Here is a 14,145-nt window from a genome sequence, read left to right on the forward strand (position 1 = left end):
TCACCATGCTGGCTCTTGTTCTTGCACGCCTCGTCTTCTGTCCCTATACTGCCCTTCTCCATTATGGGCGTGATGCGCAAGACTGCTGACCAGGCCTTGGGCCTGACCGCCACCGCCCTGGCTCTGGTCAGTGCCGCCCAGGCCACCTCCCCGTCCGTCACCGTCTCCCAGGGTCTCATCCGCGGCTTTGAGCACAACGACACGAATGTCTTCCTGGGTATTCCGTTTGCCGAGACGACCGCTGGTGAGAACCGCTGGAAGGCCCCCAAGGCTCTGTCGTCCTTTGCCGGAGGCGAGTTCAATGCCACCACCTATGGCCCCTCGTGCGCCCAGGCCATGTCTGGCACCGCCATCACGGCCCAGAGCGAAGACTGCCTCAGCATGAACATCTGGACTCCACTGAGCGGCAGTGACCTGCCCGTCTTCGTGTATGTCTACGGTGGAGTTATGGTTACTGGTGGCAGCAGCAATGCTCAATGGCAGGGCTACAACTTTGCCCGCAAGGATGTCATCTATGTCAACTTCAACTACCGCGAGAGCATCTACGCTTCGCCTAATGCCCCGGAACTGGAAGGCCAGTCGCAGAACTTTGGCATCATGGATGTGGATTTGGCCGTGCAATGGGTCTATGACAACATCGAAGGTATGCTTTCTATTTCCGCTGCTATTGGCTCACTTAATCACTAACAAACGTCGCAGCTTTCGGAGGAAACAAATCGAACATTGTGCTGGGTGGTCACTCCTCTGGCGGTGTGCACGTCGACCACTACCTCTGGAACCACCCCGAGACCTTCCTTGCCGGCGCCGTCGAGATGTCGGCCAATGCCGAGTCCGGTCCGGCCTATGCCCCTACCGGCGTGGCCTTGGCTCAGGTCGTCGAGGACATGTTGGCTGCCGGCGTGACACTCGGCTGCGATGCCAGCAACTACACGTTGGACTGCTTGCGCGAGGCTGATACATATGCCTTCCAGACCAGCTACTTTAATTCCACCTCCAACACCTGGTTCTCCCCCATTGTCGACAACATCACTCGCTTCTCCAACTACACCGACCGTTTTGCCCAGGGCTACTACCCCAAGTCCCTACCTCTGATGGTTGGTAACTCTGACCAGGAGGGCCGTCTGTTTGCCTATGCCTATGCCTCCGAAAATACCAAATTCAACAAGTGGATCCACACCTTCGACGCGGATGTCGCCTGGGTGCCGTCCGCGGAGCTCTTGGCTGCGTACAACAGCGCTGATTACTCGTCTGTCTCCTTTGAGAGTGGCGCCTGCTACGGCGATGCCCGTTTCCTCTGCGCGACCGACTACCTTGTCGACGTGCGCTCGAGCGAACAGCCCACTTGGATCTACCGCTGGTTTGGTAACTACTCAAACGTGTTGGGCATCGCCGACATTGGCCCTTCCCACGGCAGTGAGGTACCCTTCTTCCACGGTGGCAACGAGTGCTTCTCCAAGTTAAGCGACGTCACCACCGCGGAACAGGAGCTAGCGGACTACATGAACGACTGGTTTGTGGCCTGGATCAAGGCGCCCAGTGCCGGCCCCGGATGGGACAAAGCTCAACCCGTCAACGGTCCTCTGGCTCGCCTGGGAGTTCCGGGCAACGAGCTGGCAATCGAGATGAGCACGACCGGTGCGTACAATGGACGCTGCCAGGCCGTATACAAGCCCAACTTTCCCAAGTATCCGGTGGTGCAGAACCCCGTGCTGCTGGATTCGTAAAAGATGAAGACTGTACGAGGATGTGACGAGCTACGCCGCCGTGGGGTGTGCACATTGTTGTAAATCTATTTTATTTATCAGACATAATTTCATTTAAGGATTTTATTTCCGTCTGTGTGTGTTATGACTCTTGGTCCTCATTGCATGACCTAATGTAAAAGCGAACCTAGCTCGTTTGAGATTGGCTCCGATCTTGGCTGGCTCCAGGCTTGCGCCATCAGCTGCCAGGCTTCAATGTGAGTGTACCAGCTGGCTGCCGGCGGAATCCGATTCCTCTCACTGCTACTGCGGTCATTCCGAAAACTTGGAACGTGCTTGTTGGCACTTGGGACTGGATCGATAGTGTCCCTCCACGTCCCTGGCCCTGAACGGATCGTGACTCGCGCTCGACGATCTCCTGCAGGCCTGCAGGAACACACCACCCACCACTGCGCTACGTGGTGCGATGCGGAAGATGGCCGAGGGCAACCCTAAATTGCGGGGACTTCATCCGCCGAAGTTCACCCATCGCCGCAATCAGCATCGATTCGGTGGATCAGAGCGGAACCACTATCGAAGTTAATTATCTTGGGACCCAAGGAAATTAAATGGAATGTCTTACTTGGGCCCAGACACATCGCTTCGGATGACTGGCCCGCCAGATGCAAGACAGAACGACATGGTTCTACCCTTACAGTTTGGGTTTTCAAGGCCCTGGTTCGGGTCGGACTAAACCTAATACTCAGCAACAAAGCAGCAATCACCACCGAGTGGCCGCAGGATTTTACCTTGTCAGAGCGACCTCTTGCCCCTGGTCCGATAGTTATTAATCCTGGGTTGGCAGGAATGCCCCCGGATAAGAACCACAATATGCCTCCTCGTCCTTGCACGTCTCTGCTGTCGTTGTGACTGTCCGAGGTATCGCACGTCCATCGCCATGGCTCGTCCGGACGTTGGCCAAGTGGTATGAGCAGCCGCAGCGTAACCCGTCAAAAAAGGTCGATCTTTTGTGCTGTTCGCTAACTTCTGGTGGTGGCTTATTAGGTGGCATGGTATATCTGCACGGTCGCCGCATGCATCTTCCTCGTATTTCGGCTGATCATCCGATGGCGACTCCTCAAGAAGCTCTACCTCGATGACTTCTTCGTGGTTGCCGCCGCGCTGTGTCTCATCGGTGATTTGGGCATTCAACACTACATGTTCACTCAGGGTTCGTCGTTTCTCTTGCCTACTAGTGATCCGTGCGACGTCTGACCTCCCGTTTTCTCCCCACCCACAGGCATGTCAGAGATAGCCAAGACAACCACGGCCGAAAAGATCAACATGCAGAAAGTCAGTAGGAGCATAGGGATCTGCACTCCCAAGCATCCACACCTCCGCCCGTTGCTGACTCTGTTCTCCTCCCACAGTTGATCATTCCTGGGTCCACCTTGTATGTTACCTCGCTCTGGCTCATCAAGGCCAGCATGGTGCTGTTCTACAAGCGCCTGGCCGATCGCACCAAGTATCAGACCATCTACAATATCACCCTGGGTGTCCTGGCCGCTGCCTGGCTGGTGCTGTTCTTCGACATCGTCTTCAAGTGCTATCCCCCGGATCGCCAATGGAAGAGTTTTGAGAACCCGGACTGTGAGTGGGGAGGGTTATCGGATGCTTTTAGCAGATGTTGACTAACTGGCTGCTAGTGACATGCTCCGAGAAGCAGTCGACGATCAATTACTGGCTGACAATCCTATGTATGGACCCTTTCGTATCTTGTACTTTATGGGACTCACAGCTAACCATGCCCCTAGTCAACATCTTTAGTGATGTTTTCAGTAAGACAAGGCCCAGCAACAAACTAATTACATGGTGAACTAACGTCACAGTCATCTGTCTTCCCATCTCCCAGGTAGCACGCCTCAAGATGCCAAGAAAGCAGAAGCTCGGTGTCATCTCTGTCTTCCTGCTGGGTGTCATCGTCGTCATCACTAGCAGTTAGTTTTGTCCTCTTGCCCTACATCACATAAAGTCAAAGCCAGGCTAACGGCACCAGTTATCCGTGCTATCTACTCGCATTTGGGCGAGCAGATGATTACTTGCACGGTCTCCATGATCGAAACGGCCATTGCCATCATTGCATCATGCCTTCCTGTCCTCCGCACTCTTGTCTTTGGCTCCCACTCACGCACCGGCACGTACAGCGGTCGCCGGGGATATGAGCTGTCCAACTCTGGGGCTGCGGGATTGGCCAGTAAGCAGCATACCACGGTGTCAGTATCACGCGGGGGGCCGGACGAGCTGTCGCGACATGACTCGGAAGACGAGCTGGTCAAGGAGAACATGTCGGCCGAGGATCCTACCGCGGGTATTTCAGTGACACGGGAGTATTTCGTACACGAGGGCGCTATGGAACGGCAAAGCATGCGGTAGATATTGAGCCGGAGGTGTCAGCACCTGCTCCTTTCTAGAACTTAATTTGATAGGGGCTTCAAAATAGTAATTTCTATATATATATATCATTCATCATGAGGAAATCTGATAGTATAATATTCGCATATCCGAAACTAGAGTTGCCGATCACAGTGGGACCAGGACCTTAGCCTAACAATGTCTTATACAAAAACACTAGTGATATTGGTAACGGCCACCGTCGTTCGCCAAGCCCCTAGAAGGTCTACAGTATTCTACGACGGAAGAATAAGCTACAACTAGTAGTGCCTAGTTTATTGACTATTTCGTCCATGTAGATAGATCACCTACTAATATATTTCTATGATATGTACTTGGACGGTCAATTCTGTTTGACTAATTTCATCGATCAAAATGATAGATCTCTACGATGTAGTATTATTTGCAGTAGCATTACTGCAACATGATGATGTGTTTGCTGGTTAAGGGCACTTAAGTAGTAGTACTAGTACTAAACTGGTCACATTAAACAAGCTGTCCATCCAACTGAAAATATATATTTGGGATCAGTTTTGAAAATTCAATCTACGGCAACATACAGAGTAACTATTCTGTTAGATTTACAAGTTGTAACTCTCACAACTGTCAAAGCTAGATATGACTACATTGCTTCAATTATTTCACACTAATTTTACTGCAACAGATCATGCTACAATTGCTCAAGTTACGGCTGCACATGTTCCTTCCAGGGTCCAATTCAAGGGTCGCTTACTCATACGGTTCTATCCGTCCCGGACTCGTGATCGGCATTCCTTGATTCGGCATCCCGGATAGTCTCCGTTTCCGGACTAGTAGTCATACATTATAACGAGAGCTTTATGCATCCATTAATAAGCACCCTTGAATTGCGTCTAAAGGCTACACTCATAGTAAATACTTCAGCTATCCAGGTCCATCTTACTCTACATCTGAAGTAGGGATGGCAGATTCAATCGCGGGTGAGTCTTACATTCTTTCTTCGTGTTTGATATGAATAAGTCATGGGGCGCTGTTGAGACAGATCTTGTTTTCCCATCATGCTGCGACTGCCTGAGCATATTGATGATCTTCCCTGTGCTTCGTAGTTGAACATTGCTTCGGGACCATTGAGATGCATAACACTGGGCTGGAAATTGGCAGATGTGCCCTCAACCATATCTCCTTGTTCTGTTCTGCTGCATGGATCACGGAGATACTCCAGCGTCCACCGCCCGCTAGTAGATACGTTTCTAGCTCGTCAGTCTTGATGCATCGGCCCCATCGAAGTGAGAATACGCGAAGGCCTTATATGCCCAGCTGATCAGCAAGTGGATGAGATGCTGATCGACCACATTACAGATGCTATCACGGGGCTGTGCAACGCCACTCAACTTAGTGTCTCCCTGTCGCACTTCTGATTGCTGCCTACGCGATCGCCCTCCGATGCCTGTGGGCCCTCACGCTGGCAATTAGTGTAGCATTTTGCTGTGATATTAGACACAACCTCGTAATTCCCATCTCAATCAAACCCAGCGAAACATGAGCCAGCGTGCTGCGGCCGCGGTAGAAGCATTAGGATCCGTATGGTCTTCTTGCTCGGGTTGAGGCATCTAGTATTCAAGTACCCGTCACTGGCCCGAGAAGATCAACGAAGGGGTCAAGATTGCCCATGTCGGCAGGCGCGCATAATGCCTCTATATCGGGCTTGAATTAGTTGTCTGGTTTGGACTGGCTCGCGATGGACACATCTCCAATAGCTCCACGGGCACTACGTCGAGTGAAACGCTCCCCCCGGGGTATTATGGGAAAAAGCCATGTGGACTATAGGCAAATCTTCACGTTTCTAGTTTTTGAGTTTTCCAGTCTTCATTGTTTTCTTTTTTCTTTTTTTATTCACTTTTGGTATTGAGCGATAGTCCATATCCTAGAGACGAGTGCAAAACTGCTTTTGACCACGATTGAAGCTGTGAATGCTTCCGCAGAATATCTGAGATGGTTATCCCAGGTTGAATCGCCCACAGCGGCCTGCACAACCATGTCAATGCATTGTGCTGATCTGATAGTACCTTGTGTAATATTACCTTAGCCTGTTCGACACGCCCCAGGATCAGCATTCTGCAGGGATTTATTGCCCGACCCCGAGGACGGATGATCAATGTTATTGTTGGAGCTTCAGGACCTGGAAAGAGCGCTGTAGCTGCGCTCCTGGACTGGTGGTAAAATCCGACAGAATCCATGGACGTCTAAGCTGAGGGCAAACGTGGACAGATCATTGTAGATGATTATGATATGATAGTTCGAACGCGAGGTGGTGGCAGGCCCAAGTCGGATATGTGTAGCAACATTGGAGCATTTGGACCCGTTGGAAGCGACAAGAGCCAGCAAGATAATTTGACGATGGAGGTATTGATTCACGCCTGCGGAAACTCGGTTGTCGAGATAGTTCATTCTTGGTGGGCTCATCCTCAGTGGATATCAATGTAACAGTCCCCTATTGCGCGCAGAATTGTGAAAAAGTGGCCAATTTTGATGAGGGCACGAGCTTGATTAATATTCCTGGCAAAAAGCTGGCTCAAGCAGCATTGAATCATGTATCAGCCAACCCTGATTACCCATGGTTAGTTATTAGTTCATCAAGCAGATCATATATTTGTCATACAGCATGGAATAGTTATCGAGGGAGGCACCTATAAACCACTTCTCGCCCGGGAACAAGGCTTATCGTAGTTTGGTTCACGCCTAGGTATCGGACCTGTGGACCGAAATCAGCGAGGAAACGGTAGAATGAGCTCATTATTTTCAAGATCCGCAAGCCAATCAACATCCAGCGAGTGAGCTTGGTGCAGGTGATAATAAGACATTCGTAAGGCGTGGTTTGGAATCCTAAGTCTTCTAATAGCGTGAAGTTGTGTGCGTAGATGTTGATCTTCTGGTAAGTCCTCTGTGCCGCGCACTTTTGCTTAGAAAAAAATGTCGATCGCTTCGATGGTGCTACGTACGGTGGCCAGCTTGGCGTCTCGCAGAATCATAACACAGTCACTTTCATTAAAGATATTGCGATCATCCAAGGGCGGTAATCTGCTGGACAAGTTTTCAGCTTCGGCCCAAACATTGCCCAGGCCATGACTTCAGAAACTGGATAAATTATCAGAGGATCGAAACGGGTGCAATGATGCAGGAGAGGGCCTGAAAGTTTAGACTATGCTGATCGCAGCTTGACGGCAGACGTAGAGTTTCAGAGCGTTGCCTTTCGGTATTTCGGGACGCCCACCCTTTTCCGCTTGAACCTGACAATCCCGAGCGGGTCGGTCATCTGTAGCCTTAGTGGGTGCTTTCTGCTGCGGTAAGTCCTTAGTTATCTTGTTGCGAAACAATTCTACGAGCCAACCAAGAGGACCATTCTCTTCGGGGGACGAGACATTGCCTGTATCAAGCCGGCATCCTGCCGTTGAGCCCCGCCTCTAGTCGCCCAAGGCCCTAGATATTTGCAGGGACCATCAGACATAACTTCATGGCTGGGCTAGAAATCCAGACACCTTCTACGGGCATCATAGTCACGAAATGGAGCAGGTATATGATGACACGAGATTCATCAATCCACCATGTGGCTGTCAGTTGGCTATGCAAGTGAGCTAGGGACTAATGCGCATACTGCACTTTGTGGGAGTCGAAAGCAGTCTTGGCGTGTTGCCCGTGCTCTAGTGCACAACCCCTTGACTGCTGCTCTTGGATAATGCCACCTAAAGTCTAGGATTACCATTGCGAAAAGGTCGATCAGAGAGCCAAGCGTCTGGCGGCCAAGCGTGATCTGACAAGGATTGCCGTAGCACAGCGATCATGAAAATCCATAAGGTAATCATATTTTCGCTTTGGGCGAGGGCTGTGCTGCACAGGTTCACATGTTCTTGATCATGACTTGGTGCATTTAAAGGGTGTCTAATGGCAGATGGTAGGAATAAGCCTTCCCAATAATCCATAGCCATATAACATGCTGAGATCGGGTTACCAGCGGGAAGCCACTGGAAGTGTCGTGCACAAGCATGATTGAACTGGCATTAACTTTAATATCAAAATATGTGGTGTCTAGTAGTAAGGCTGGTGCACTGGAACCGAATCAGACAGAGATAGGAGATGAATATACTAGTAGCAGGAGGAACTGACACTACTGATGATTGGAGGAGAGGGGAAGCTAAGAGCAGTACTGTTGTATGGATAGTAAAATCCTTCGTCAGTCATGTTGACATAGGTCAGGTCAGATATGGAAGGTTATTAATGCCCTGAAGATCACAACTTAGACTGAGCGATGGCACGCACAGCGAAATAGAAAGGCGGTGACTGGGATGAGAATAGCACTTGCGGTAGGCGGTAAGAAAAAGAACTGCTTCCTTTTGTCTCAGGTTCCTCCGCCCATGCTTCCTTTCTGGGTTCTTGTCAAATGCTTGTATAATGTCGATCTACCTTTCGGCTATGTTCCTTGCCGTAGCCCCCCAGCGGGGTTTCAGTCCACGCCAAGCATCGAAGCCCCCGAAGCCTGGAGAGGCTTCGGCAGGCGAAGCTGGTCTGTTAGTACCGGGGAGGTGATGGGAAAACCCCATCCCACTGGCTAGTAGCCTCGTGTGGGCCGGCGCACCATACCCCTATTAGTACTAAGTTTAGGAACGGGACACCAGTCCAGGCCGTATCGAGTGCAACGACCGCGAAAATCGTCTCAGGATGGGACATTGTGAGAAGAACACGGAGGTGTGTTCCTCTTCTGCGCTCCAGGCATTATGGAACTGGCCCAGATACGGTTAAGTTCAACAATAGTACTACTTGGGATTTCGCCTAGAGAGAACTCAAACATGGCGGGATTGTGCCTGCCCACCCAGATGGACATGATGTGACGATATTCGGGGTATACATTGGTGAGTCACCATGCTGGAGAACTGATAACTTATCTCACGACAAATTTCCTGACAACGAGGGCGCAGAACAATCAGCCACGATGGATTTTGCGGTCTCTTGACATCCTGCTTTAGCAATTTCCTGTACGGTTTGGGTGTCCCTGTCGGCGGCCGAAATCCGTTCTAGACCATTTGGCTTTTCTGAGTCCCGTTGTTGTTCGGGATGGGTGGGCCGTGAACCTTATTGGGCTGCTCCAACTCCAATGAGGTCGTTCAATTGTCTCCAACGGTTCCTGTGTGGGCTCCGGATCCCTTATCCAGCTGTCACCACAAATATAACTCGACCTGAACCTTTCAAGGCATGGCTGCCCTGCATGACCCTAAACCTTGCTTTATTCCTCCGTCGGCGCCTATCAATTCTATTTCTGTCTCACGGGATGCTTACGAGAAACAGATCGAAGTCTTCAGCTTGGCGCGCGAAGTGCGCATCTTGTTAAGGTGCTGCGGCTAGGCATCATTACGCGACTCTCTTCCTGGGCATGACTTCGTAATATGTAAAAGGGAATGATTCCACTGCGAAGCTGTGACAAACTCCCCCGTCACATAAGGCATGAAGAAGAATCTGTAGGACAATCCGGTAACTTGCCAGGAGATACGACCGGCGTGCCTGGATCTTGCTCATCGAAATTTCAGGTATGGATGGATTGGCAGTAGGACTTCCATAAAGAAGCAATGCAGATGTTGCAGTAGCTTACTAGGAGAGAGAAAAGCACTTGTAGGTTTGGGTTGGTAATGTGTTAGTCAAATCCAGGTGAAGGCGCGAAACACGGAGCCTTTCTTTCCTTGCACCTTCATTGCTTAGATTTGGTTTCGAACTGGTGGACCGCCCCGATCGCATCGTGTGGTTCTCTACCGCCGCCGTTTCAGCGCGGAACCACCTCAAGCTATCATGGGCCAGGGTCTGAGAGATTGATTTGCTCTGATTCGCTCTCGTCACGGTGTCACGACTAAATACCATCGTAGTGGCCCAAGTGATAAACTCTGATCTGCGCTGCTACGATTGGACCCTGTGCCCACCATAGCCTTGCCTTAGAACAGAAGCGGCCGAACATCTTGGGCGCTACTATAAGATGGTGGCAGGAGCTAGATACTTGGATAGTAGCCGACAATCAGTTTCCTTGTCTCCTAACCCTTGGACTTTCGCGAGGGCCACCACCTAGCAAGAATGCCACTGGAAGGCCGTAGCGAGGCCCTTGTGGCTGTGTCTGTAGTGGTCATGGTTATATCGCTTGTGACAGTATCCTTTCGATGCTTTGTGCGATGGCGCATACTCAAAGCATTCGGGTGGGACGATACACTGATGGTTCTTGCGATGGTACTAAACCCCTTGGATTTTCCCTTTTCCGCGGTCCAATCGGACTGGGCTGGTATTCAAGCCTAAGCTCACTACATCATGAATCACTAACATGTTTCCAGGCTCTTGATATAGTGCTTACCGCATGCGCAATCGCTGGTGCAAAGGAAGGCGTTGGCCGGCATTTCGTCGATTTCCACAGCTCCGAAGACTTACACCACGCCATGCTGGTACGTAAAATGACGTCGTCTTCAGCCCACATGAGATACTGAACGGCCTGTCTAGTGGTGGTGGCTGGGTCAGTGCCTCTATATCTGCGCGTCCGGGATCGCCAAAGTATCCATTGCGCTCGCGCTTCTCCGACTGTCGGTCCAGAAGTACCAGCGCATGATCCTGTGGACCGTTATGGGAGCGTCGATTTGTATCAGCTTGATATTCTGGTTCCTCATGCTTTTACAATGTCATCCTGTTTCGGAGTTTTGGGAGCGGACAGGGACGGGCAAGTGCTTGAACACTGATATATTGATTAATGTGGCGTACGTATACAGTGGGATCTGCGCCATCTGTGACTTTGCACTGGGGCTGCTGCCCATTGATCTCGTTCGCCAGCTGCAAATCAATCCAAAGACAAAGATGGCGCTGGGCGCGACCCTGAGTTTAGGTTGTGTGTATGTAAACTGTGCGATGCTGTTGATACAGTGGCTAATATCCGGCGTCTCCAGGGCGAGTGCAGCTGTTATCCTTCGGATTCCCTGCCTGCATTACTACAAGGACATTGATTTCTTGTGTAAGTGCCACACATCGTGACCCCCTTTTATTCTCTGCACCGGCAGCGATAGTCTGTTTGTTGTTAATCCACTCAACTCAAGCCATGGCCAAGACAGCTAACACTTTCCCGATCTATGTGTGTGTGTGTGTGTGACAGATTCGACCTTTTCCATCGACATCTGGTCCTTTATCGAGGTTGGCCTGGGAATCACGGCGGGCAGTCTGGTCACCCTCCGTCCTCTCTTCCGTGCAGTTCTTGGTGATCCACCCGATCGCAAGGCGAAGAAAAGCCGTGGAAGCATGCCACTGTCCAGCTTCACGGAATACACGCGGAACCGGCTTGATCCTGAAGATGCCGCAGTGTGGCGGCCGCCGCCTGATGCGACGCGGAACATAACCACCACGGTGATTTCGACTTTCCGAGGGAGTTTAAATAGTCCCATCACGCCAACCTTTGCGGCCGAGTTAAAGAAGGGCCGGTCCGTTCGGATTAAAAAGTCATTTCATGTTACTGAAGAACAAGTTGGCTACTGAGCGCGGAGAAGCTGATAAGTTATAGAGTATATAATGACAATGAAATCCATATTGTTTGTAATCAACATCTGAGCTGTAGTCAAGCGAAAGAGAGGAGAGATAAGAGAGAGAGAGAGAGAGAGAGAGAGAGAGCTGGAGGCTGAAGGCTGGAAGGCTGGCAGGTTGGCATTGTTTGCACTCGATGGGCACCTGACTGTCTTGCCTTTCCGGTACTGATAGGAGTAAGTAGTCGGTATAGTAACGTCTGTCGTCCATCCTCCTCTCGCCAGCTATTCGTCTAAAAGCCACAACTTAATCAACGGTTTCTTCCTCATACCGCTCAATCACGTAGTAATGCGCATTGCAAGCTAATCTACATTGGATTGGAAAAGGACGGACTAATTGCAGCTTAGCTACCAGTCATAAATGGAAACTAATGAGACCGCAATCTTCTCGTCAAAGACACAACACGAAAGCACATCCCGTCGGAAGAAGTTATTGAAACCTACAATCAGCTCTTATACTGTGCTACAGTTTACTTCAACCGAGCTTCCAGCACCACCATGGGCACACCCGGGGCCTTGTACACATTCGCCAGTCGCAGCCCTGCCAATTCGAAGAGGTGCGCAAAGTCCTTCACCGTCCGCTCGCGCCCACCAAACGTCATCATAGTCAGATCCATATACGCGTTAGTTGCGGTCGCGCCAATTTCGGGGATGATCGTCTCGGTGATAAGAATTCGCGACCGCTCTCGATCCATCGCATCCGCCTGGTGTGCGAGGATCTGACGGACCTCCTCATCGGGCCAGTCATGCAGCACGCGACGAATAAAATACACGAGGGCGCCTATTATATTACCAATGAATATGTTAGTTCGACCGATAGATGGGGCTGTGGGAATGGTGGGGGGCTGCTTACCCGGCACAGGTTGGGGGTTGAAGAAATCATGCGCCATCGGCTCAATTCCGTGCGACTCCATCTCGGGGCCATTATCAGCAATGACACTCTCGCGATCCTGCAAGATATACCGCCCAGGGATACCTGCCAAGCTCTCCTTGAGCTGACGCAGAATATGCCCGCGACCCCCGCCGACGTCCACGATCGTGGCGATGTCTGGCTGCGCAAGTGGACTCAGTGTGGACCCGAAGGGATATAGGCCAATCTCCGCAAGGAGAGAATCCTCCGCCACCATGGCATCATTCAGCCGGGTTGCGCGGGCAGGGTTCTGAGATATGTGCTCGAACATGGTCTGTCCGTCGCAGCCATGCACGAAAGTGAACGGATTGCGGCGGAGTTCGATGCGATGCTGCCAGCCCTGCTGCGAGAAATATTCATGGGCCCGTAGCATGGCGGGCGAATACTCATCGACCCTGGCCAGCAGGTGGCTCTGGTTAGCCATCGGACATGCCTGGCGATCCAGAGAGGGGGCCAGCAGCACTTACATTAGACTGAACACCGCCCGCATCTGGGGGGCCAGCAGGATTTCCGACTCGGCGGTGTGCGCATACAATTCCTCTCCTGTCTCGCGAAAGGGTCCCGTGGGCGTCAGGGCGCGCATATGGCGCACTGGAACGGGTCAGTTCAGTCAAGCACGGACAGGGAGCCCCCTTGGTAGCGCAGACCGGGTCCCCCCATGGAAGCGTGATAGCCTACCGATGAGTTCTTTATCGACCCCGGTTTTGGCCGCGATCTCCGAGGCCGAGATGCTCTGTCCCCCGGTCGGGATGGCATCCAATACCCCAGCTTCCAACAGGGTCCGAATTGCGCCTATCCGAACCATCTAGCATAGCGCACCATAGCGTATTGTTAGCTTCCATGGTCGAGGCCAGATTCACCGATCAGCTCCCTGGTGAAGCGAGAACGTACATCTTCAAAGTTGGCAAAGACGAGGTCGGCCGGGCCCCGAATAGCACGCACCAAGCGGGTAGCCTGGGTCATCAACTGGTAGCGAGCATCCTGACTGTTCTGGGTGGTCGCTTGATTGCGATACTGGTCGACAGCGGCCGTGACCTCGGCCAGGCACTGCTGAATCTGCTCAAGATTGGGGTCAAATTGGGCCATGGTATACTTGGACAAGGATAGTATGCGACCGGGGGGTCCTGGTAGGATGGAACCACTCCGTTGGGATGACCAGGGCGACCTACCTAATATACTTGTCACACTTGGCCCCGGCATCAGGGGGGACACTGGGATCTTGCCAGGATGATTGGCGGGAAGAGAGTGGATAGGCAACGCGACCTGCAGCTATAGCGCCAGACGGCGTCCAGGCAGCGCCGGTGCGCCACCAGCCGATACGTCCAGTTTCCTCAGCCAAGCCGGGGGAAACAGCCGACAGGAATACGAGGTGACCATCCTATAGACACGACAAAACCCGGATTCAAGGTAGAGACGAAGGATTATGGTCGGTGGACGGGCCCCCGTACTTTGCTGTGGATGGACCAGGCCAGGGCCTGTGCTCGCCTCACATCCCGTTCTTTCACCCACTGTTCTTCCCGTCATCCCGGATAGCAGCTCG

General features: G+C 51.7%; 4 protein-coding genes across 4 annotated transcripts; 3 read left to right on the forward strand and 1 right to left on the reverse strand.

Moving 5' to 3' along the window:
- Positions 1-14: 14 nt before the first annotated feature.
- On the forward strand, positions 15-1,823 carry BDQ94DRAFT_138391 (Alpha/Beta hydrolase protein). The gene is made up of 2 exons (XM_026765237.1): positions 15-643; positions 700-1,823. Exons 1-2 carry the CDS (start codon positions 64-66, stop codon positions 1,722-1,724), a joined length of 1,605 nt encoding a protein of 534 aa, XP_026629784.1. The 5' UTR covers positions 15-63; the 3' UTR covers positions 1,725-1,823.
- Positions 1,824-2,489: 666 nt separating this feature from the next.
- Positions 2,490-4,225, forward strand: BDQ94DRAFT_138393 (uncharacterized protein). Its single transcript, XM_026765238.1, has 8 exons — positions 2,490-2,667; positions 2,748-2,913; positions 2,983-3,035; positions 3,113-3,332; positions 3,389-3,439; positions 3,497-3,520; positions 3,572-3,679; positions 3,739-4,225. Exons 1-8 carry the CDS (start codon positions 2,641-2,643, stop codon positions 4,113-4,115), a joined length of 1,026 nt encoding a protein of 341 aa, XP_026629785.1. The 5' UTR covers positions 2,490-2,640; the 3' UTR covers positions 4,116-4,225.
- Positions 4,226-10,220: 5,995 nt separating this feature from the next.
- Positions 10,221-11,651, forward strand: BDQ94DRAFT_157613 (uncharacterized protein; the record flags this gene model as incomplete). Its single annotated transcript, XM_026768768.1, has 5 exons — positions 10,221-10,370; positions 10,472-10,579; positions 10,635-11,017; positions 11,072-11,136; positions 11,275-11,651. The coding sequence occupies 5 exons, from the start codon at positions 10,221-10,223 to the stop codon at positions 11,649-11,651; spliced, it is 1,083 nt and encodes a 360-aa protein (XP_026629786.1).
- A 514-nt stretch (positions 11,652-12,165) lies between these two features.
- Positions 12,166-13,691, reverse strand: BDQ94DRAFT_167635 (S-adenosyl-L-methionine-dependent methyltransferase; the record flags this gene model as incomplete). Its single annotated transcript, XM_026770857.1, has 5 exons — positions 12,166-12,476; positions 12,549-13,000; positions 13,073-13,196; positions 13,284-13,410; positions 13,497-13,691. 5 exons carry the CDS (start codon positions 13,689-13,691, stop codon positions 12,166-12,168), a joined length of 1,209 nt encoding a protein of 402 aa, XP_026629787.1.
- Positions 13,692-14,145: the final 454 nt, after the last annotated feature.

Source organism: Aspergillus welwitschiae (assembly GCF_003344945.1).
Source record: "Aspergillus welwitschiae strain CBS 139.54b unplaced genomic scaffold BDQ94scaffold_6, whole genome shotgun sequence".
NCBI lineage: Eukaryota > Fungi > Ascomycota > Eurotiomycetes > Eurotiales > Aspergillaceae > Aspergillus > Aspergillus welwitschiae.

What these genes read in the sequence shown, in the direction of transcription:
- BDQ94DRAFT_138393 (XM_026765238.1), top strand. Translation starts at nt 2,641, where the DNA reads ATGGCTCGTCCGGACGTTGGCCAAGTG. An exon ending in ACACTACATGTTCACTCAGG is followed by an intron (nt 2,914 to 2,982) that starts GTTCGTCGTTTC and finishes CCCCACCCACAG; the next exon opens with GCATGTCAGAGATAGCCAAG. An exon ending in TTACTGGCTGACAATCCTAT is followed by an intron (nt 3,440 to 3,496) that starts GTATGGACCCTT and finishes CCATGCCCCTAG; the next exon opens with TCAACATCTTTAGTGATGTT.
- BDQ94DRAFT_138391 (XM_026765237.1), top strand. Translation starts at nt 64, where the DNA reads ATGGGCGTGATGCGCAAGACTGCTGACCAGGCCTTGGGCCTGACCGCC. An exon ending in GGTCTATGACAACATCGAAG is followed by an intron (nt 644 to 699) that starts GTATGCTTTCTA and finishes CAAACGTCGCAG; the next exon opens with CTTTCGGAGGAAACAAATCG.